Source organism: Phacochoerus africanus, chromosome 2 (assembly GCF_016906955.1).
Source record: "Phacochoerus africanus isolate WHEZ1 chromosome 2, ROS_Pafr_v1, whole genome shotgun sequence".
NCBI classification, from domain to species: Eukaryota; Metazoa; Chordata; class Mammalia; order Artiodactyla; family Suidae; genus Phacochoerus; species Phacochoerus africanus.
The window spans coordinates 244,250,668-244,270,295 of NC_062545.1; the positions used below are offsets into that span (position 1 = coordinate 244,250,668).

Sequence of the window (19,628 nt, forward strand, 5' to 3'; positions counted from 1 at the left end):
ATATCTAGAACTCTTTTCATCTTATGAACTGGAACTATATCCATTAAATGATAACTCTTCATTTCCCTCTCCCCTCAGCCCTCACATCCACCATTCTGCTTTTTGTGTCTATGATTTTTTTTTTTGCTTTCTAGGCTACACCCATGGCATATGGAAATTCCCAGGCTAGAGGTCAACTGGGAGCTGCAGCTGCCAGCCTATACCACAACCACAGCAACTCCAGATCTGAGCTGCCTCTGTGACCTACACTACAGCTCACAGCAAGACTGGGTCCTTGGAGTCCTGGTGTGGCACAGTGGTTTATGAATCCAACTAGGAACCATGAGGTTTCGGGTTCGATTCCCTGGCCTTGCTCAGTGGGTTAAGGATCCGGTGTTGCCATGAGCTGTGGTGTAGGTTGCAGACTCGGCTCAGATCCCAAGTTGCTGTGGCTCTGGTGTAGGCTGGCAGCTGTAGCTCCGATTAGACCCCTAGCCGGGGAACCTCCATATGCCACGGGAGCAGCCCAAGAAATGGCAAAAAGACAAAAAAAAAAAAAAAAAGACTGGGTTGTTAACCCACTGAGCATGTCCAGAGATTGAACCTCTGTCCTCCTGGATACTACTTGGATTCATTTCCGCTGTGCCACAAAAGGAACTCCATTGTTTCTATGATTTTTGAATAGTGTTAAGTCCTTCATATAAGTAGATACTGTATAGTATTTGTCATTTTGTGACTGGCATATTTCAGTTAACATAATGCCTTCAATATTGTGTTATAGCACATGTCAAAATTTCTTTCCTTTTTTAGGCTGAATAATATTCCATTGTATGTACATGCCACATTTTGTTTCTCTGTTCATCCATTGATGGGCATTTGGGTTGCCTCCATGTTTTCATTATTGTGAGTAATGCTGCCATGAATATGAGCATATAGCTGTTTCTTTGAAACCCTGCTTTCAGTTCTTTTTTTTTTTTTGTCTTTTCTAGGGCCATTCTTGCGGCATACAGAGGTTCCCAGGCTAGGGGTCTAATCGGAGCTGTAGCTGCCGGCCTACACCAGCACCACAGCAACGTGGGATCTGAGCCGTGTCTGCGGTCTATATCACAGCTCATGGCAATGCCAGCTTCTTAACCCACTGAGTAAGGCCAGGGATCCAACCTGCAACCTCTTGGTTCCTAGTCGGATTCGTTAACCACTGAGCCACGATGAGAACTCCCTTGCTTTCAGTTCTTTTGTGTATGTAGCCAAAAGGAAATTGTTGGATCATAGGGTAATTCTACTTTCAATTTTTTGAGGAAGCACCATACTGTTTTCCCTATTGGCTCTACTGTTAATACCTTCTCAACTAGAGTACACAAGTGTTACAATTTCTCCACGTCCTTGCCAATACTTGTTACTTTCTGGGTTTGGGATAAGCAGTCAGCCTAATGGGCATAGCTTTATTCATTTTCCCCAATAATCATTGATGTTGAGGACCTTTTTTAAGTGTTTATTGACTGCTTGTTTATATTATTTGAAGTCGAGTCATTTGACATAATTCTGTATTAAGAGCATCTTCAGTAAAGAGGACAGTTCTGTTTTACTCCACTTAAATATTAGTGGGTTGATTGTTGCACACTATAAAAAGGATGGAATTGGGCACACTTGACTTTAAGAAAAAACATTGGTAGGAAGTGGGTTGAATGATGAACAAACGTGGGGAAATCTACCCTAAGAGAGATTTCACTCAACATAAGGAAAATATGATAATATTGGAATTAACTGTATTATGTTGAATCCTTAACTCTGGAAGTGTTTAAGTAGAAGTGGGATCTCGGTGTTATAACCAAAGAAATTCTTTCATCAGACCAAAGAGCCTCCAAGGACTCTTTCAAATCTGAGTGTCTGAGCTCATTTACTTTCCAAAAGCATCTTTAAGCTGTATTTAGTTTTTTCTCTGTTTCTGATATCTATTCCTCGGTAGGAAGGAGCTGAAGCTTTTCAGTGTCACAGAAGTCAAAATAGAAAGGTTGGAGTGCCTGCTGTGGTACAACAGGATTGGTGGCTTTTCTGGAGTGCTGGGATGCAGGTTCCATCCTCTGCTGGGCACAGTGGGTTAAGATCCAGTATTGCTATAGCTGCAGTGTAGGTCGCAACTGTGGCTTGGATCTGATCCCTGGCCTGGGAACTCCATATGCTATGCGGTGGCCAAAAAAGGGGAAAAAAAAAGAAGAAGAAAAAAATAGAAAGGTTGACTAGGAGTTTAAAATGCTGTATAAGAAATCAAAACTACCATGAGATACCACCTCACACCAGTCAGAATGGCCATCATTAATAAATCCACAAATAACAAGTGCTGGAGGGGCTGTGGAGAAAAGGGAACCCTCCTGCACTGTTGGTGGGAATGAAAACTGGTACAGCCACTATGGAGAACAATTTGGAGATACCATAGAAATCTATACATAGAACTTCCATATGACCCCGCAATCCCACTCTTGGGCATCTATCCGGACAAAACTCTACTTAAAAGAGACACATGCACCTGCATGTTCATTGCAGCACTATTCACAATAGCCAGGACATGGAAATAACCCAAATGTCCATCGACAGATGATTGGATTCTGAAGAGGTGGTATATATACACAATGGAATACTACTCAGCCATAAAAAAGAATGACATCATGCCATTTGCAGCAACAGGGATGGAACTAGAGAATCTCATCCTGAGTGAAATGAGCCAGAAAGACAAAGACAAAGACCATATGATATCACTTATAACTGGAATCTAATATCCAGCACAAATGAACATCTCCTCAGAAAAGAAAATCATGGACTTGGAGAAAAGACTTGTGGCTGCCTGATGGGAGAGGGAGGGAGTGGGAGGGATCGGGAGCTTGGGCTTATCAGACAGAACTTAGAATAGATTTACAAGGAGATCCTGCTGAGTAGCATTGAGAACTATGTCTAGATACTCATGTTGCAACAGAACAAAGGGTGGGGAAAAAAATGTAATTGTAATGTATACATGTAAGGATAACCTGACCCCCTTGCTGTACAGTGGGAAAATAAAAAAATTATAAATAAAATAAAATAAAATATTTTAATATATAAAAATAAAATAAAATAAAATAAAATGCTGCATAAGGATTAGATTATGTAGTAACCTCCTAATTGGCTATCTGGTCTTCCTAAGTTCCCCTGCTCCTTGATCTTCCAGTTAATTTTTTAACAGCTTTTTGAGGTATACTTTACATATCATTAAGTTCACCTGCTTAAGGTATGCAATTGGGTGTTTCTTTTTTTTAGGATGTTCACAGAGTTGTCCTAGCGTCACATCATAATCTTAGATCATTTTCATTACCCTCCAAAGAAACCGCACACCCATTAGTCAGTCACTCTCCATTCTCCTAACAACCAGCCCTAGGTAACCACTCCCATTTAACTTTCTGTTTTTTCTTTTTAGGGCCACACCTGTGGCATATGGAGATGCCCAGGCTAGGGGTCAAATTTGAGCTGCATCTGCCAGCCTACTCCACAGCCACAGCAGTGCTGGATCTGAGCCACATCTTCGACCTGTACCACAGCTCGTGGCAACCCCGGACCCTTAACCTACTGAGCGAGGCCAGGGATAGAACCTGTGTCCTCACAGATACTAGTTGGGTTCGTTAACCGCTGAGCCACGACAGGAACTTCTCATTTAACTTTTTGTGTAAAACATGGCTTTCATTGGATTGCTTTTCATCAAGCAACAGGGTCTGTGTTGTCCATGGGATTAAGAAAACTTTTCTCACCTGGGGTTTAAATTTTCCTGTAATCTGATTTCAGCTTATTTTTCCAATTTAGACTTAAATCCTTCCTCAGTCTGAATGTACAGCTCTTGCTAGGTCCGTTTACCTCTGGTTCTTTTTTTTTTAATTAAAAAATTTTTTATTCTTTGTCTTTTGTCTTTTTAGGGCTGAACCTGCAGCATATGGAGGTTCCCAGGCTAGGGGGTCAAATCGGAGCTGTGGCCGAGAACCTACACCACAGCCACAGCAACGCAGGGTCCAAGCAGAGGTTACGATCTACACCACGGCTCATGGCAATGCCAGATCCCTAACCCACTGAGCGAGGCCAGAGATCGAACCCTCATCCTCATGGTTCTTAGTCGTATTCGTTAACCACTGAGCCAGGGTGGAAACTCCCCGATCCGTGTCTGTGACCTACACCACAGCTCACAGGAACCCCGGATCCTTAACCCACTGAACCAGGCCAGGGATTGAACCCACAATCTTATTGTTCCTAGTTGGATTCATTTCTGATGTGCCAAGATGGGAGCTCCTACCTTTGGTTCTTGAGAGTGAGAACAGTTGCATTATGCTTTCCTTTTGGTTTCTGCCATTCCTCTATCTAAACCTGTCTATGCTTTGAGACCTAACTTGAATCCTACCCTTTCTATGAATCCTCCTCTGGCTTATTTTCCCTAAAATGAGTTTTCCTTTGAACTTGAACTTCCGTAGCATCTAGACTGTAAAAGCTTCTTTTGGCATTTTATTGTAAACAGTCATGTGGGACCCCTTCCCTTGTGTTGTTGAGCTTTTTGTATGAGTGTGTTGATTCCCTAGCTTTTTTTTTTCCTTTTTTTTGTCTTCTTGCCTTTTCTAGGGCCACTTCCGCGACATATGGAGGTTCCCAGGCTAGGGGTCCAATTGGAGCTGTAGCTGCCGGCCTATGCCACAGCCACAGCAGTGCTGGATCTGAGCCACATCTGTGACCTACACCACAGCTCACGGCAATGCCGGATCCTTAACCTACTGAGCAAAGCCAGGGATCGAACTTGCAACCTCATGGTTCCTAGTCGGATTCATTAACCCCTGAGCCACGATGGGAACTCCTGATTATAAGCTTTTAAGGGTAAGGGCTGTGTACACTTTTTCTTTATACCTTCTGTAGCTTAGCTGAGCATATGGCTGTGCACAGAAATAGTGTGAAGGTATAACATAATGAGTAGTGTTGGCACTGAGCAGGATGCTGAATTTGGACTCTGTGACAGACACAGACTTCAGAGTCTTATTAGACGTGTCCAGGTTTTATATGGCTTTGCTCTCTTTAGAGCCTGATACCGCATTCTTTGATTAGTTCACTCAGTAAATGCTATTGGTGTCATAACTCATCTATTAATTTCTCAAAACCCATTCTTAATTAATGTTTTCTTATTGCTATAATGCAGCTGAATTCTCTGATCGCTTTCAGCTCTGCATTATTCTTTAAATTTCCTGCTGTTCTAAGACTTATGGTAAGTTAGTACATTGCCTTAGTCTCTTTAGACCTATACAGTCTTTTTGTTATACATAGCATAGGAATTGTATTATTATAGGTTGGTATGTAAACCTCAGTCTGTATAGTCCCATTATTGTATACTTCGTGGTATATTATACCATGAAAAGATCATGTTCTGAGAAGTTGCAGGGAGAAGTGCTGTGGGAGATAGTTGTATTCCTCAGGTCACTTAATGGTTGATTGTGAAGGTTAGAATAGCACTTTCGGTTTGAAACTGTAGCAAGAAAAGTACTACTTTCTGGGTGTCAGGAGTTATATGGAAATGAATGATACAAACACCTAGATTCTCATGGAGCTCATAGTTTCATGGTAGAGAGAGAATAACATAACTAATTATAAGACAATATTGTGAGTATTGTAGCACAGGAGTGGGTGCTTAGAAATATAGCAGCCTAAAGGAAGCCTTGATTTCTTTTGCCACAGCAGAATTATAGTTTGGGAGCTGCAGGAAACCTTATAGGCCCCTTGAGGACAGGGTATATCTTAACTGCTTTTCTGTCCCAGCACCTAACAGAGTGCCTGGCATATGACAGGTGATGCATAAATGATAAATGAGTGAGTCATCTATTCTGTGCTGTCCAATATGGTGGCTACCAGGCACATGTGACTACTGAGTATTTGAAATATGACCAATCGGAATTGAGATGTGCTTTGAGCATGAAGAACTCACCAGATTTTGAAGGACCTAATTAAGAAAAAAGAATATAAAGTCTCACAATTTTGTCTGTTGATTATATGTTGAGATATTTGTTTGCTGCATTAGATTAAATAAATATATGATTAAAATTAATTTACCTATTTCTTTTTACTTTTAAAAAATATGGCTACTAGAAAAGAAAAATTAACATACATGTCTTATATTATACTTCTGTTGGACTCTGTTGATCTCATTCAACTCTTTAGAAGGTAGTTCCCATTGTGGCTCAGCAGTAACGAACCCAACTAAGCATCCTTGAGGATGCGGGGTTGATCCCTGGCCTCACTCAGTGGGTTAAAGGATCCGGCGTTTCTGTGAGCTGTGGTGCAGGTGCAAACATGGCTAGGATCCCATGTTACTGTGGCTGTGGCGTAGGCCAGCAGCCGTTAGCTCCAGTTCAATCCCTAGCCCAGAAACTAATGCATGCTGCAGGTGAGGCCCTAAAAAGCAAAACAAACAAACAAAAAGCCCCCCAAAACAAAATGATGTGACTAAGGTTACAAAATAGTAAAGATACCTATAAATTTGAGAATTTACATGTCCGGTTTCTCCTAGTTTAGTTCTTGTTCTAGGTATAAATTAGTACAATGTAAATACATAAAATTTGAGGTAAAGTGGGATAAGTTTGGTCTTGTGAGGGATGACATAATACTCTCTTCTGTAGTTATCCTCTCCTGGAGCTTAATAATCATTAAAAGTTTTTCATATGTAAATTTTGATCTCCGGAAAAATCTGCCTTTTTAGTTTTTTTCACATTTGGTATATTGATTCCCAGTTCTCCCTTGCTTTTCCCCTTCCCATACTCACATAGCTTCCTATTTCATCCCTCTTGTTTCCATTAATGTTCTTCAGCTTAAATGAACACTTTTAATTATGTTTGGGGGAGATAAGCCTTTGCTGTTGTTGTATGATGTGTCACATGGAGCACTGGTTGATTTAGTGGTGTTTGTATATCCATAAATTATCTCACATAATCCTCTCAAAACCGCATGAAGTTTAGACCTATTCTGGTCCTGACATTATAGCTGTGAAATCTCAGGCTTAGAGGGGGTAATGTGCTCAAGGTCACATGATAATAATGCAGTCTGTAAGCTGGACCTGTATGAAATAGCAGGAAACCTGGGGATTTTCCCTGAAGGTGGACAGGCCTATAAACTTTGGAAAACTCTTGAGTCCATAGAGCTGAGGATTAATGTCTTAGGTAAACGCCAGAAAAAAAAGGGTAAAGAAAAAAAATCCATTCCAGATTGTGTGAGTAGGTGAATGAGTATGTGCATATATGTGAGAAAGAGGGAAACAGGTATAGGAGAGAATGAATGAATGAATGAATGAATGAATGAATTTCATTGATTGTGAAGACTGGTTCCCCATGCCTTCGTCTTTACTGCCCTTTTTTCTGTCTTTCCTTCCTGACTCTTCTCATTTCTGATAGTTGGATTACTCCCCTCTTTAGTTTTCTTCTGTTTTCAGTGCAGTTCAGTTGAAATCGATACGCTAAGTCCAAACAGATGTTCATTAACATGTGTACAGTGGTTCTCTGGAGAGAGGGATCTCGGGTGATTTTAAATTTCTTTTTGTTTGTTCCCTATTATTTGAAGTTTTTAACAGTTACACAGACTAAGAAAAACCTATATAAAAAGAACAGCAAAACTATTTTCATTTGGGAAAAAAATCAATATGCTCGATAGTTTTCATTCCAAAATAAACTTTTTACCCTAAAATTTCAGAATCCCATACTTGTTTTTTGCCATTCCAGTGTTCTTTGGCCTCAGTTTCATAGCCTCAAGGTGAATGGTTATAAGTCAGTTCTCCAAAAGTCAATGCTATTGACTCCATTTCCCTGTTAATGTAGGTGGGCTTTCTTCTAAAAGTAGCGTTTATTTTCATAGCAAAGATGTTTAGGTTTTGTTTGTTTGTTTTTTGGCACATTGTTTTTAAACAGCAGTAGCTTACAGTGGTCACATCTTGCAAATATTTTTAAATGCTTTGAATCTGAATAGTCTACCTGCTGTGTTTGTGGCATAATGAGACCTTGGTTCTTATCCAGCCTCTTATCTGATAAATTTCCTTTCCAAATTACCCAGTGAGGGGTGAATTTATTCATTGCCTCAGAACCTTTGAAAGTCCGTATTTTTCAATTTGCATTTCACTATTTATTGACCTTGTTTATGTTCTTTTAAGATGCTAGTGATCAAAGGGAAGATGTTTATATTGGAAACCACATGCCTTGCCCTGAAAATCTCAATGGTTACTGCATCCATGGAAAATGTGAATTCATTTATTCTACTCAGAAGGCTTCTTGTAGGTAAGTCAGAGCACCTCCAGATCAGAGGTGTGAATTTTTTTCCATTAAGTGGTCACTGCTCTATAGAAAGCAATAAAATGTGGACTAAATATTACTAAAAAGTAGTATTTTCAGTTGAGTAAAAAATAATTATTAGCATCATTTGAAAAAACGGGCAAGTAATATGCAAAAACAAAAACACAGGATGCTGTAATAGGGTTTTGAGGTTATGGGCTTAACATTTTTAATATTATGCTGTGTATTTTTTAAGATAAAAATTATGCCATTTACCAACACTATTTTGGCTTTTAGGCAATTTATCACCAGGTGGTTGAGGGGCTAAAGAATGTGTTAAGAACCAAGAACATGTAACTGAAATAAAATATATAGTAAAATAGATTTCTAAAAGTAAGGTGAGGGGAATGTAGAACCAGCTGTGATATCAAGTGTAAAAACAGAAAGGGTGTGAATCTTCAACTGTTTGATTCCAGGGAGGTTGTGTGACCTGTTCAAGCACAATAGCAAGTTAGAAAGAGAGCTGAGACAAAACTAGATCTCACATTTGCCAGCACTCAACCTAATGATCTTATTACTGTTTGCTGTTCCATGTCTATACTGGTAACACTTTTTGGTGCTTGTCCTCCATACCAGGTTGGTCTAGTTGTCCAGGTAATGTTTCCACTGACCATTGAGTGATCTCGTTCTGCTCACTCCTGCCCCCTGCAGTTTGGCCAGAGAATCTTTCTCTCAAGAAGTAGAAGAAAGCTGTTTGAGATGGGCTCTCTTGATTCCTCCATTCCATTAGTCCCATTCTCCTGATTCCTCCCCCCGGGTTTTCTCTCCTCCTACATAAAAAATGAAACAAACACAAAAAATCCAGCTATAAACTATTTTAATGGTTATTAAGAATTCTTTGGTAAATTTCAGCTTCTTCCTGATTGAAAAGTTTCTTTGTCTTTGAAGAAGCTAGAGCTGTCCACCCCCACCTCCACCCCTTTTCCTCAACATTGAAATAATATAGCTGTGCAAAGGAGAGTAGGCCAATTTTAGAATAAAGTCATAAGTGGATACCTCATACTTGTGTCACAGTGGCTAACACATCTTGACAGAAGTTCAGATTGTGTCATCTTCCTAGGATGGGCGTCTTTTCAAGATACCTAACAGGGATGAGAGAGGGCGATGCCCTGATAATGAAGTGATACCAGGTCACTTTTTAGTATTTTACTCATTGACAGTAAGAAGGTATAGTAGTTAAAGGCTTTGGAATCAGATATACCAGGTTGGCTAATTTTTGGCTATGCCCTTTCGAAGTTACCTATAATTTCTATGCCTCATTTTCCTTGTTTGTAAAATAATTAATAATAATGAGATCAGTTGCTTAGTGTTGTTAAGATTAAATGAGATAGTTCTCATTGTGGCTTATTTGTAATGAACTTGACTAATAAACATGAGGATGCGGGTTTGATCCCTGGCCTCGCACAGTGGGTTAAGTATCTGGCATTGCCGTGAGCTGTGCTGTAGGTTGCAGACGCGGCTTGGATCCCCTCGCACAGTGGGTTAAGTATCTGGCATTGCCGTGAGCTGTGCTGTAGGTTGCAGACGCGGCTTGGATCCTGCGTTGCTGTGGCCGTGGCTGTGGCTAGCAGCTGGAAGCTGCAGCTCAGAGTTGACCTCTAGCCTGGGAACTTCCATATGGGGCAGGTGTGGCTCTAAAGAGCAAATAAATAAATAAATAAATAAAAAATAAATGAGATAATATAGGCAAAGTTCTTAGCACGATGCCTGGAACATAATATGTATTTAATCAATAGCAATTGATATTATTAGATTATATGCACCCTTGGTTTGGGGCTTCTGTTTTGCTAACTACTCTCTCCCTGGTGCCTAGCATAGGACCTCTCCCAGTAGCCACTCAGTAACTATTTTTTGAATACATTTGAGAACAACCAACTTTTCCCTCTCCTCCCGACTAGAGGTGTTTCTTAAATGCTAAAGAGTTTCTTTTCTGCATATTTATAACTCCAAAATCAGTTTATCTTTTTATTTTGTCTAAGCATCTATCATGTCCACAAGAGCCACGGTGTAGTATTACATATACTTCCACTAGTAGCAGTAAATATGTAGGATGAACACCCTTTGTTGAGTTAAAATCTTTTAGCATTATCCCGCCATTAATTTATTTGTTTATATACTGTCTACTTTTTACCAAATTGTACCTGACACAAATATGACAGGGATCTAGCCTTCAAAAAAACATATAATCTGGTGGAACAATTAAAATATAGTATGAAAAACGCTATCCTACACGGAAATACAAGCCACTTCAACCTGAAGCAGAGAGTAGGGGGTGGTATTGTGGGAGGAGGCACGAGTCTTATAGGAACATTTGTGCCATCCCAAGAGATTGTCCTTAAGGGCAGTGAGAAGGCTTCCGAGGATTTAAGTAAGAAAGATGTGATCAAATCTGAAAGCCACCTTGGCGGTTTGGTGGAAAATGGATTCGAAGCCTGAACATTAGGTGAGTGTATATTAGTGAGGAGTGAGAGCCTGAACTAAGTAAAGGAGTTGTACTGGGACTGAGGTTAGTTGATGAGTCGCAGTAGAAAATACAGTAGTTGAATCCATAGGTTTTTGGTGACCAGTTTGCTATGAGGGTGGGAATGTGGGCTTTAGTGGAGGGTCATGGGAAGAAGAGTCAAGGGAGTCTTCCAGGTTTCTGGCTGAGACAGAATTGAGTGGGGAAAGGGAATGAGAGGAGAAGGGGGAGTTTTGGAAGGACTTGATGTATTGAGCCTAATAATGCTTGGTCCTCGGTGCCTATGGGGTAGTTTCTAGTGGATGTCTGGCAGGCTCAGGCTGCTAGGTATCTTAGGTTTTAGAACTCATGACCCATGCACATTGAAGACATACGTTTGGGAATCATCCATCTTTAGACTTTCTCTTCTGATTCCTACTCAGCAGTTCTCCTGCTCCAGTAGGCCTCTAATTTATTGATTGCTCACCTTTTTAATGTCCCTCACCCTGCATGTCCTCATTGCCTCCTTACCCTACTTAAATTCCATGGTCAATCCTTATAGCGCCTCTCCTGTTTCATCATATACTCACTTGACAAAACCATAATCCTGGTTCTTTCCAGCTTCCCACCTGCTGCATACTTACGCTCCCCAGGCTAGGTGGGCTCTCCGACCTTTACTCCATGGACCTGCGTGCAGCCAGGAAGTCCCTCAGCAACTGCTGTCCATTCATTCTTCCCCTTTCCTCCATGACCCCTCTTCAGAGTGTCAGCGCCTCCTCTCTCATCCTCGCTCTCAGCCAGTGATCTCGTTCCCAAGTTCCCTGAGAAAACTGGCAGTATGAAGAGAACTGTCCACAGGCTTTTTACCATCACTGCGTTTTCTCCATATCATATATCCTTGTTTATGTATATTTATATATAGTAACAAATCTATTTTTATTTCTCTTGTCTTGAAATGAAAGCCATTTGTCATTCTCGCTTCTACCAGCTACTATCCCATTTCTGTCCACTCCTTTGTAGAGAAACTCAAACCATTGTCTATAGTCTGTCTCCAGTTTCTCACTCCCCATGTCTCATGAATCCTCCCCAATAAGATTTTACCTCCATGCTTCACTGAAACTGTTCTTGTTAAACTCATTAGTCAGTTCTTAGTCTTAAATTACCTTTGAGCGATCCGTGGCATTTGACCTCCTGTGTGATAGTCGGCATTCTTCACTTGGCTCCAGGGGTGAGTTACACTCTCTCTTGGTTTTCTTCTGCCTCACTGGCCATCTCTTTCAGCCTTCTTGCCTGGGTCCTCTTTTCCTTCCTGAGCTGTCATTGCTGGCATGCCACCAAGGTCCAGTCCCAGTCCTCTTACTGTTTGCATCTAGCCTCAGGGCTTTATGTGACACATGCCGATGACTCCCAGACCTTTCTCCTCAATGTGGGGCTCACGGATCCTGCTGTCTCCATACCATTTTCACCTGGATGTCTGGTACCTCAAGCTCACCAGGACCTAAGCTGATCTCCAGATCAGTCTCCCCTCCCTTAAACCTGTTCCACCTATAACCTTCTCCATCACTGTTGATGTCAACCCCTATCTTTAGACAAAACACCTCTGACACATCTTTGACTTCTCTTTCTCTCTGTCTGTCTCATAAGTTTAGTCAGGTGAGGAGTCCTGTTAGCTCTATTTCAGAGTATATCCAGAATTTGATCACTTGTCACCATTGTCACTGTTATTCCTAGTCCAGGCCACCATTTTTTCTCTCTGGCATTATCACAGTAGCCTTTCTGATTGTGTCCTACAGTCTGTATTTAACACAGTGCCAGAGTGAGACTTTTAAAGTAAAAGTCCATGTCCTTCCTCCACTAATGCCCATCCCACGTTTCCTCCATCTTCTGAGTGCAGGAGCCCTGCACAGGTGGGCCCTTCTACCTCTTTGTCTTGGTCCCCTGGTTCCCCTCACCTGGCCCACCCCAACCATGCTTTCTATTCGTCGAACATGCTGTGCACTCATGCTCCCACCTCAGGGCCTTTGCACTGGCTCTTCTTTGCCTGTTATGTTCTCCTCCCACTTGTCCATATGGCAAACTCCCTGACTTACTCACAAGCCTCTTAGATAAACCTACTTTGACCACCTCACTTAAAGTTGCAGTCCTGCCGTCCTCTATAGCTGGCTCTTATAAGGTCCCTTTAATTCTCTCTCTTCTCTTGTGTAGTTCCTGTCACCATCTAACATACTCCCTTAATTTGATTATCATGTTTATTGACCCTCCCTCCCTGGCTAGGGGGTAAACAGGCTGGAGATCTTTGTTCACTGATGTGTCGCCAAATGCCCAGGACAGTACTTGGCACCTGTTGGGTGCTCAGTCAGCATGTTAAATGGATGAGTGAATGAATCAGCACGTGAGGCCATGGGAGTGAATGAGACTACTGTGGAGGGTGTGGGATGAATGGACAGACAGTAGAGGGCCAAATGCCTGCATCTGCCTTTAATCGGCAGCGGAAGTAGTACTAACCTAGAAGTTACTACTCCAGGTATTTGGAGAGTATAACCTAAAAGTCAGGTGCAGAAAATAATGTTCAGGGAGGATTACCTGAATGATAAATGGTCTCTATATTCTTTTTGATATTCTGGTTTTTAATCTTTGGATTAAACTAAACTGTCAGAGGGCTGTATGTCTAGGATATTGTTATAGTTCCCTGTGGAACTGTTTTTATTTCCCTGAGCTTTGACTTTTGGCCATTAGCCTACTGTGAAAGACATTATTTTCAAAATCCTATGAGACTTCATTATATTACTGAATTTATTGCAGCTGTATTGTTGAGAATGATGTTCTCTGTATTAGAAGGTACCCTCTTTAAATGAAGACTAATGAAATAAAGTTCCCTTTAAATTTAGTAACAATAGTAACTGTGATTTTTTTAAAAATTGAAGTATAATTGATTTACAATATTATGTTAGTTTCAACTACATAGTGACTCAGTGTTTTTGTAGATATTTCATTAAAAGTTATGAAATAGGAGTTCCCGTCATGGCGCAGTGGTTAACGAATCCGACTAGGAACCATGAGGTTGCGGGTTCGGTCCCTGGCCTTTCTCAGTGGGTTAGGGATCCCGCGTTGCCGTGAGCTGTGGTGTAGGTTGCAGACACGGCTCGGATCCCGCCTTGCTCTGGCTCTGACGTAGGCCCGTGGCTACAGCTCCAATTGGACCCCTAGCCTGGGAACCTCCATATGCCGCGGGAACGGCCCAAGAAATAGCAAAAAGACAAAAAAAAAAAGTTATGAAATAGTGGCTGTAATTCCCTGTGCTATATAATGTGTCCTTGTTGCTTATGAGTACTATACACAGGAGTCTGTATCTCATAACCCCATATCCCATCTTGTTCCTCCTCTCTTCCTTTTCCCCACTGGTACCACTAGTTTGTTCTCTATATCTGTGACTGTTCTATTTTGCTATATACATTCATTTGTTTTTTTTGGATTCCACAAATAAGTGATATCATACAATATTCTTGGGGTCCATCCATGTTGCCACAAATGGCAGAATTTCATTCTTTTTTTTGTGGTTGAGGAATGCTCCCGTGTGTGTGTGTGTGTGTGTGTGTGTGTGTGTGTATATGTACATACATACGTACATACATACATACATATGCCACTCTTATTTATCCATTCATCTGTTGATGGACACTTAGGTTGCATCCATATCTTGGCCAATGTAAACAGAACCTTTGAATATTGGCACCTTTTGAATTAGTGTTTTTGTTCTTTCCAGATAAATACCCAGGAAGGGAATTGCCGGATCATATGGTACTTCTGTTTTTAGTTTTTTGAGGAACCTCCATACTATTTCTATAGTGGCTGCACCAATTTACATTCCCACCAACAGTGTACACACAAGGTTTCCTTTCTCCACATCCTCGCCAACATATATTATTTGTAGACTTTTTGATGATAGCCATTTTGACAGGTATGAGGTGATACCTCATTGTTATTTTGATTTGCACTTTCCTGATAAATAGTAATGTTGAGCATCTTTTCATGTGCCTGTTAGCCAGCTGTATGTCTTCTTTGGAAAAATGTTTCTTCAGTTCTTCTGCCCATTTTTTTGATTGGGTTGGTTTTTTGTTTTGTTTTGTTTTGTCTTTTTAGGGCCACACCCCAGGCTAGGGGTCTAATCAGAGCTACAGCTGCTGGCATACATCACAGCCACAGCGGTGGGGGATCTGAGCTGCATCTGTGACCTACACCACAGCTCATGGCAATGCCAGATCCTTAACCCATTGAGTGGGGCTAGGGATTGAACCCATGTCCTCATGGATATTAGTTAGGTTCTTTACCACTGAGCTACAATGGGAACTCCTGAGGGTTTTTTTGGCCACGCCCATGGCATGCAGAAGATCCTGGGCCAGGGATCATACCCTCACCACAGCAGTGACAAGTGTGGATCCTTAACCCACTGAGCCACCAGAGAACTCTGGGTCATTTATTTTTTTTTTGATATTATATGAGCTGTTTATATATTTTGGATGTTAAACTGTTGTTAGTCATATCGTTTGCAAATATTTTTTCCCATTCACTAGATTGTCTTTTCATTTTGTCAGTGGTTTCATTTGCTCTGCAAAAGCTTTTAAGTTTAATTAGGTCCCATTTAATTCATTTTTTCTTTTTATTTCTTTTGCCTTGGGAGACTGATCCAAAAAAGTATTGCTGCGATTTGTGTTCCGCCTGTGTTATCTTCTAGGAGTTTTACAGTTTCAGGTCTTACATTTAGGCTTGATCTGTTTTGAGTTTATTTTTGTGTATGGTGTGAGAAACTCTTCTAATCTCATTCTTTTACATGTACTTGTCCAGTAATTGTGACTCTTTTGAATAGGTGATTTGATTTTATTTTGTGAGACTATATTTTGTGTCAATTATCTCTTTTCCTTTTCTTCTCCCTTCCTCTCCCCTCCCCACTTCCTGAACTCTCCTCTCCTTTCCTTCATCCAATTGTTTTTAATATATTCTCTGAGTTGTGCAGTCACCACAATCTTGCAACATATCGTCACCCTCAGAGGAAACTCTGTACTCTTCAATTATTACTCCCAAATCTCCCCATCTTCCTCAGCTCTAGGCCACCACTAATATATTTTGTCTTTATAGATTTATCTATTCTGGACATTTCATTTAAATGGATTCATATAATATGCATCTTTTGTGTTTGTCTTCTTCCACTTAGCCTAATATTGGGGCATATGTCAGTATTTTGTTCCCTTTTGTGAATGGTATTTCATTGGATGGCTAGTGCCACATTTTTTAATCCACTTACTGGTTAGTTGATGGATATTTGGATTGTTTCCAGCTTTTTTTTTTTTTTTTTTTTTACTATTATGAATAATCCTGCCCTGAATAATTTCTTGTAAGTTTTGTGTGGACATATGTTTTAATTTCACTTGGGTAAATGCCTAGGAGTGGAATTGCTGGGCTAAATGCTAACTCTGTTTAACTCTTTGAGGAACTGCCAGACTGTTTTCAAGAGTGGCCTCATCATTTACATTCCCTAAGGCATCCTTGGCAACACTTACTAGAATCTGACTTTTTGAATCTAGTCATCCTAGTGGGTGTGAAGTATCTTACTGTGGTTTTGATTTGCATTTCCATGGTGACTAATGATGTTAACATTTATTTGTCATTTATCTGTCTTGTTTGGAGAAATGTCTATTCAGATCTTTTGCTCATTTTGTAATATTTTTGTCTTTTTATTAATGAGTTGTAGTAGTTTTTTAATATAGTCTAGATTACAAGTCTTTTCTCAGACACATAATTGGCAAAAATTTTCTCCTGTGGGTTATCTTTTTGCTGTCTTGATAGTGTCCTTATGTACAAAACATTTAATTTTGATTTAGCCCAATTTAACGTTTTTGTGGTTCTTGCTTATGCTTTTGATGTCATATCAAGAAATTGTTGCCTCATCTAAGGTCATGAATACTTACTTTTCTTCTTCTCCCGAGACTTTTATAGATGTAGCTGTTAACTTTGAGATTTCTGACCCGTTGAGTTTATTTTCATGTACATTGTGAGGAAGAGGTCCAACCTCATTCTTTTTGTACAGGGATGTTCAGTTGTATTAGCACCATTGTTGGAGAGACTCTTCTTTTCCCATCAAATTGTCTTAGCATCCTGGTCAAAAATCAATTGAACATAGATGTATGGGTGTTTTTCTGGGCTTTCACTTGTGTTCTGTAATCTGTGTATCTACCGTACTGTTGTTTTTTTTTTCTCTGCTAAGGGGCTTAGAACCCATTGTGAAACCCTCAGGCTGGTGCTTGGAACCTCAGGGATAGACTGGTGGATTTACGTCATCCCTGGCTGCCCCTGTTTCCCCTGCTCGCAGATTTCTTTCTTGCTATGTGTGCTTCACTAAAAATTACTTTTTTGTAATGAAGTGTGGGATGTTAATAAATACTCTATCCTATCCTTAGACTTCAGATGTTTTATTAATCAGTTCTAACTGAAGGCTGGCTAATTTACACATTTCGCTTCTGTCAACTAAAAAAATGTGGATTTTCTGTTAAGTATCTTGAATGTTTTCCCCTGTCAAATTATTATCACCAGCTGATGTTGTTGCCTTTTTATTTACTTTTAATTAGAATTCAGACAATTTCTAAGATTAACACCTACTTGACTGCTTGGCTCTGTTTCTGTCATTAATAACTTATTTTCACCTCCCTCCCCATATCTTAAATAATTATATACACTGAAAAGTGTCTTGAATATAATTTGGTGTTATGTTCAGAGAACTGTAAATGTTTGTACCATTTATGCAGTAAATCCCATTTCCGAGTGTCTAGCCTAAGGAATTACACTAAATATAGGGGGAAAAAAGTGTGGATTCACCATATTATCTATCACAATTCGTAGTTGTGAAAAATGGAAAGCAACTGATATGTCTAAGAGCAGGGAATAAATAAGTTGGCTATATTATAGTCATTTAATGGAATATTATGTGTCTATTTTTAAATGGTGGTAATAAAGACTACTTAGCAGCTTTAAAATTAATGTGCTATAAAGATGACAAAAGAAGCACAGTGTAAGGTAGACCTATCAAAAAGAGTAGAAGGAGGCACAATAATGACAATGTTTATTTCTTTCAGATGGTGGGAGAGTACCTGATTTGCCATTTCTGTTTATCATTCTTTCGTGTGTTTTAATTTTAAAGCCTGGAATTGTTGAAATCTGTACTTCTCATAGGTATCCTTTTTTTTTTTCCCCCTGTTTGCAGGTGTGAATCTGGTTACACTGGACAGCACTGTGAAAAGACAGACTTTAGTATTCTCTATGTAGTGCCAAGTAGGCAAAAGCTCACTCACGTTCTTATTGCAGCAATTATTGGAGCTGTACAGATTGCCATTATAGTAGCAATTGTCATGTGCATAACAAGGTAGGTGATGGCCTGAGGAACACCAGCTTTCGATTAGAGGTGGGTGGCTGTTACATTAAAGAAGAACCGTGAAGCGCTCAAAATGATACGGACTTTACGCCCACCAGTCTATTAGGAAGCAGTCCTAGGATCAGTTCCCTAAAGTTACCGTGTAGGTCTGACCTCTCCTCATCTTGCTGTTTTAGAATTTGGTCAGGAACTCATTCCCAGAGTTACAAGGTAGACCTGAACTGTAGGCAGAGGAAGCATGAGGATATTCAGTGGCATAAAGGAATTTCAGGGTCTTAGAACCGTGTGCTTATTCTAAGTACTGCCTTCAGGGGCAGCGATGGTAGCAGAATGGTGTGTAGATGCCCAGAGGAGCCATGCAGAAACTTTTTAAGTTCTGTAGAGCTGCATAGGTTTTATGCCCTGAGAGTATACTTTATCCAGAGTAAATATAATAAAAAAGGAAGAAATCAGAGGTTGAAGAAAACTGTTCTTATATCATTATTTTAACATGACTTCATTGTCTGGAATACAGGCATAACTAGAGAAGCTTTAAAATTCTCTGTCATCACTAAAGCCATCAGAGTTTTTTCATAACCACAAATTAAAGGAAATACTTGGAGTGTAGTTGTCTTAAAATGGGTATTTGCCCTCTAAGTGAAAATAAATATGTCAGGACTGAACTGGACCTGAGAGAAGTCACAGCAAATAAAGTTCTTCCCAGTCTGATGTCTTTTCTTCTTGCTTGCCTCTTCCTACCTTCTCTAAGGTTTGGTTCAGAGTCTCTTATACATCATCTCCATGCTTTTCTGCATTTATTCTGGGCAGAGGGTTGGAACATATCAAGTTGCATATTGGCAGGCCATAATAGATTTATGGCTCTTCTATCCAAAGTCTGGATAGAAGCCAGACCTTCAGTGGTCTCAGCCATCTGGAGCTGGAATGATAAATCTAGAAATGAGAAAAAAAAAAAAAGTTCCCTGAGGAACAGATATTTTTCATAAAATTTAGGTGTTAAAGCCAATGGACTTTATTCTATAGAACAGATGATCTGCCTTTAGGCAAGACTACTGAGTATGAAACTGGGCAATAGATTAAAGTAGGGACATAATGTTATAAAAAACAATGACAACAGAAAGAGAAGATAGGAAAAACCCACTATGTAATAGCAGGGCTGCCTCTGGCTATTTAACATAGGCTCAGAGGGTAAGTAATTTGCCCAGCTAGTAAGTAGAAGCACCTGGACTTGGATTCAGTGCTGCCTGATTCCTAAACTATTCCTCTTTCCTCTGAACCATCAAGAGGAGGGTCCATGTTGAGTCATCTTGAGAAGTATGTTTGCCAGTACGACATAGCATGGGAGCAAGCTTCCAACTTAATTTTGTAGCAGTTCAGGGTTTTTGAACAGGGGAGGGACTTAGTATGAACTATTTTTCAAGAGCATTAATCTGAG

The 19,628-nt window shown here is 40.1% G+C and overlaps 1 protein-coding gene across 1 annotated transcript in view; it reads left to right on the top strand.

The window, feature by feature from the left end:
* Positions 1-19,628, top strand: part of TMEFF1 (transmembrane protein with EGF like and two follistatin like domains 1) — a 93,449-nt gene that overhangs the window by 70,741 nt on the left and 3,080 nt on the right. Inside the window, exons 8-9 of the mRNA XM_047768047.1 lie at positions 8,159-8,282; positions 18,029-18,187. Of these exons, the coding sequence (XP_047624003.1) occupies positions 8,159-8,282; positions 18,029-18,187 (283 nt within the window). The remainder of the gene's footprint in view (positions 1-8,158; positions 8,283-18,028; positions 18,188-19,628) is intronic.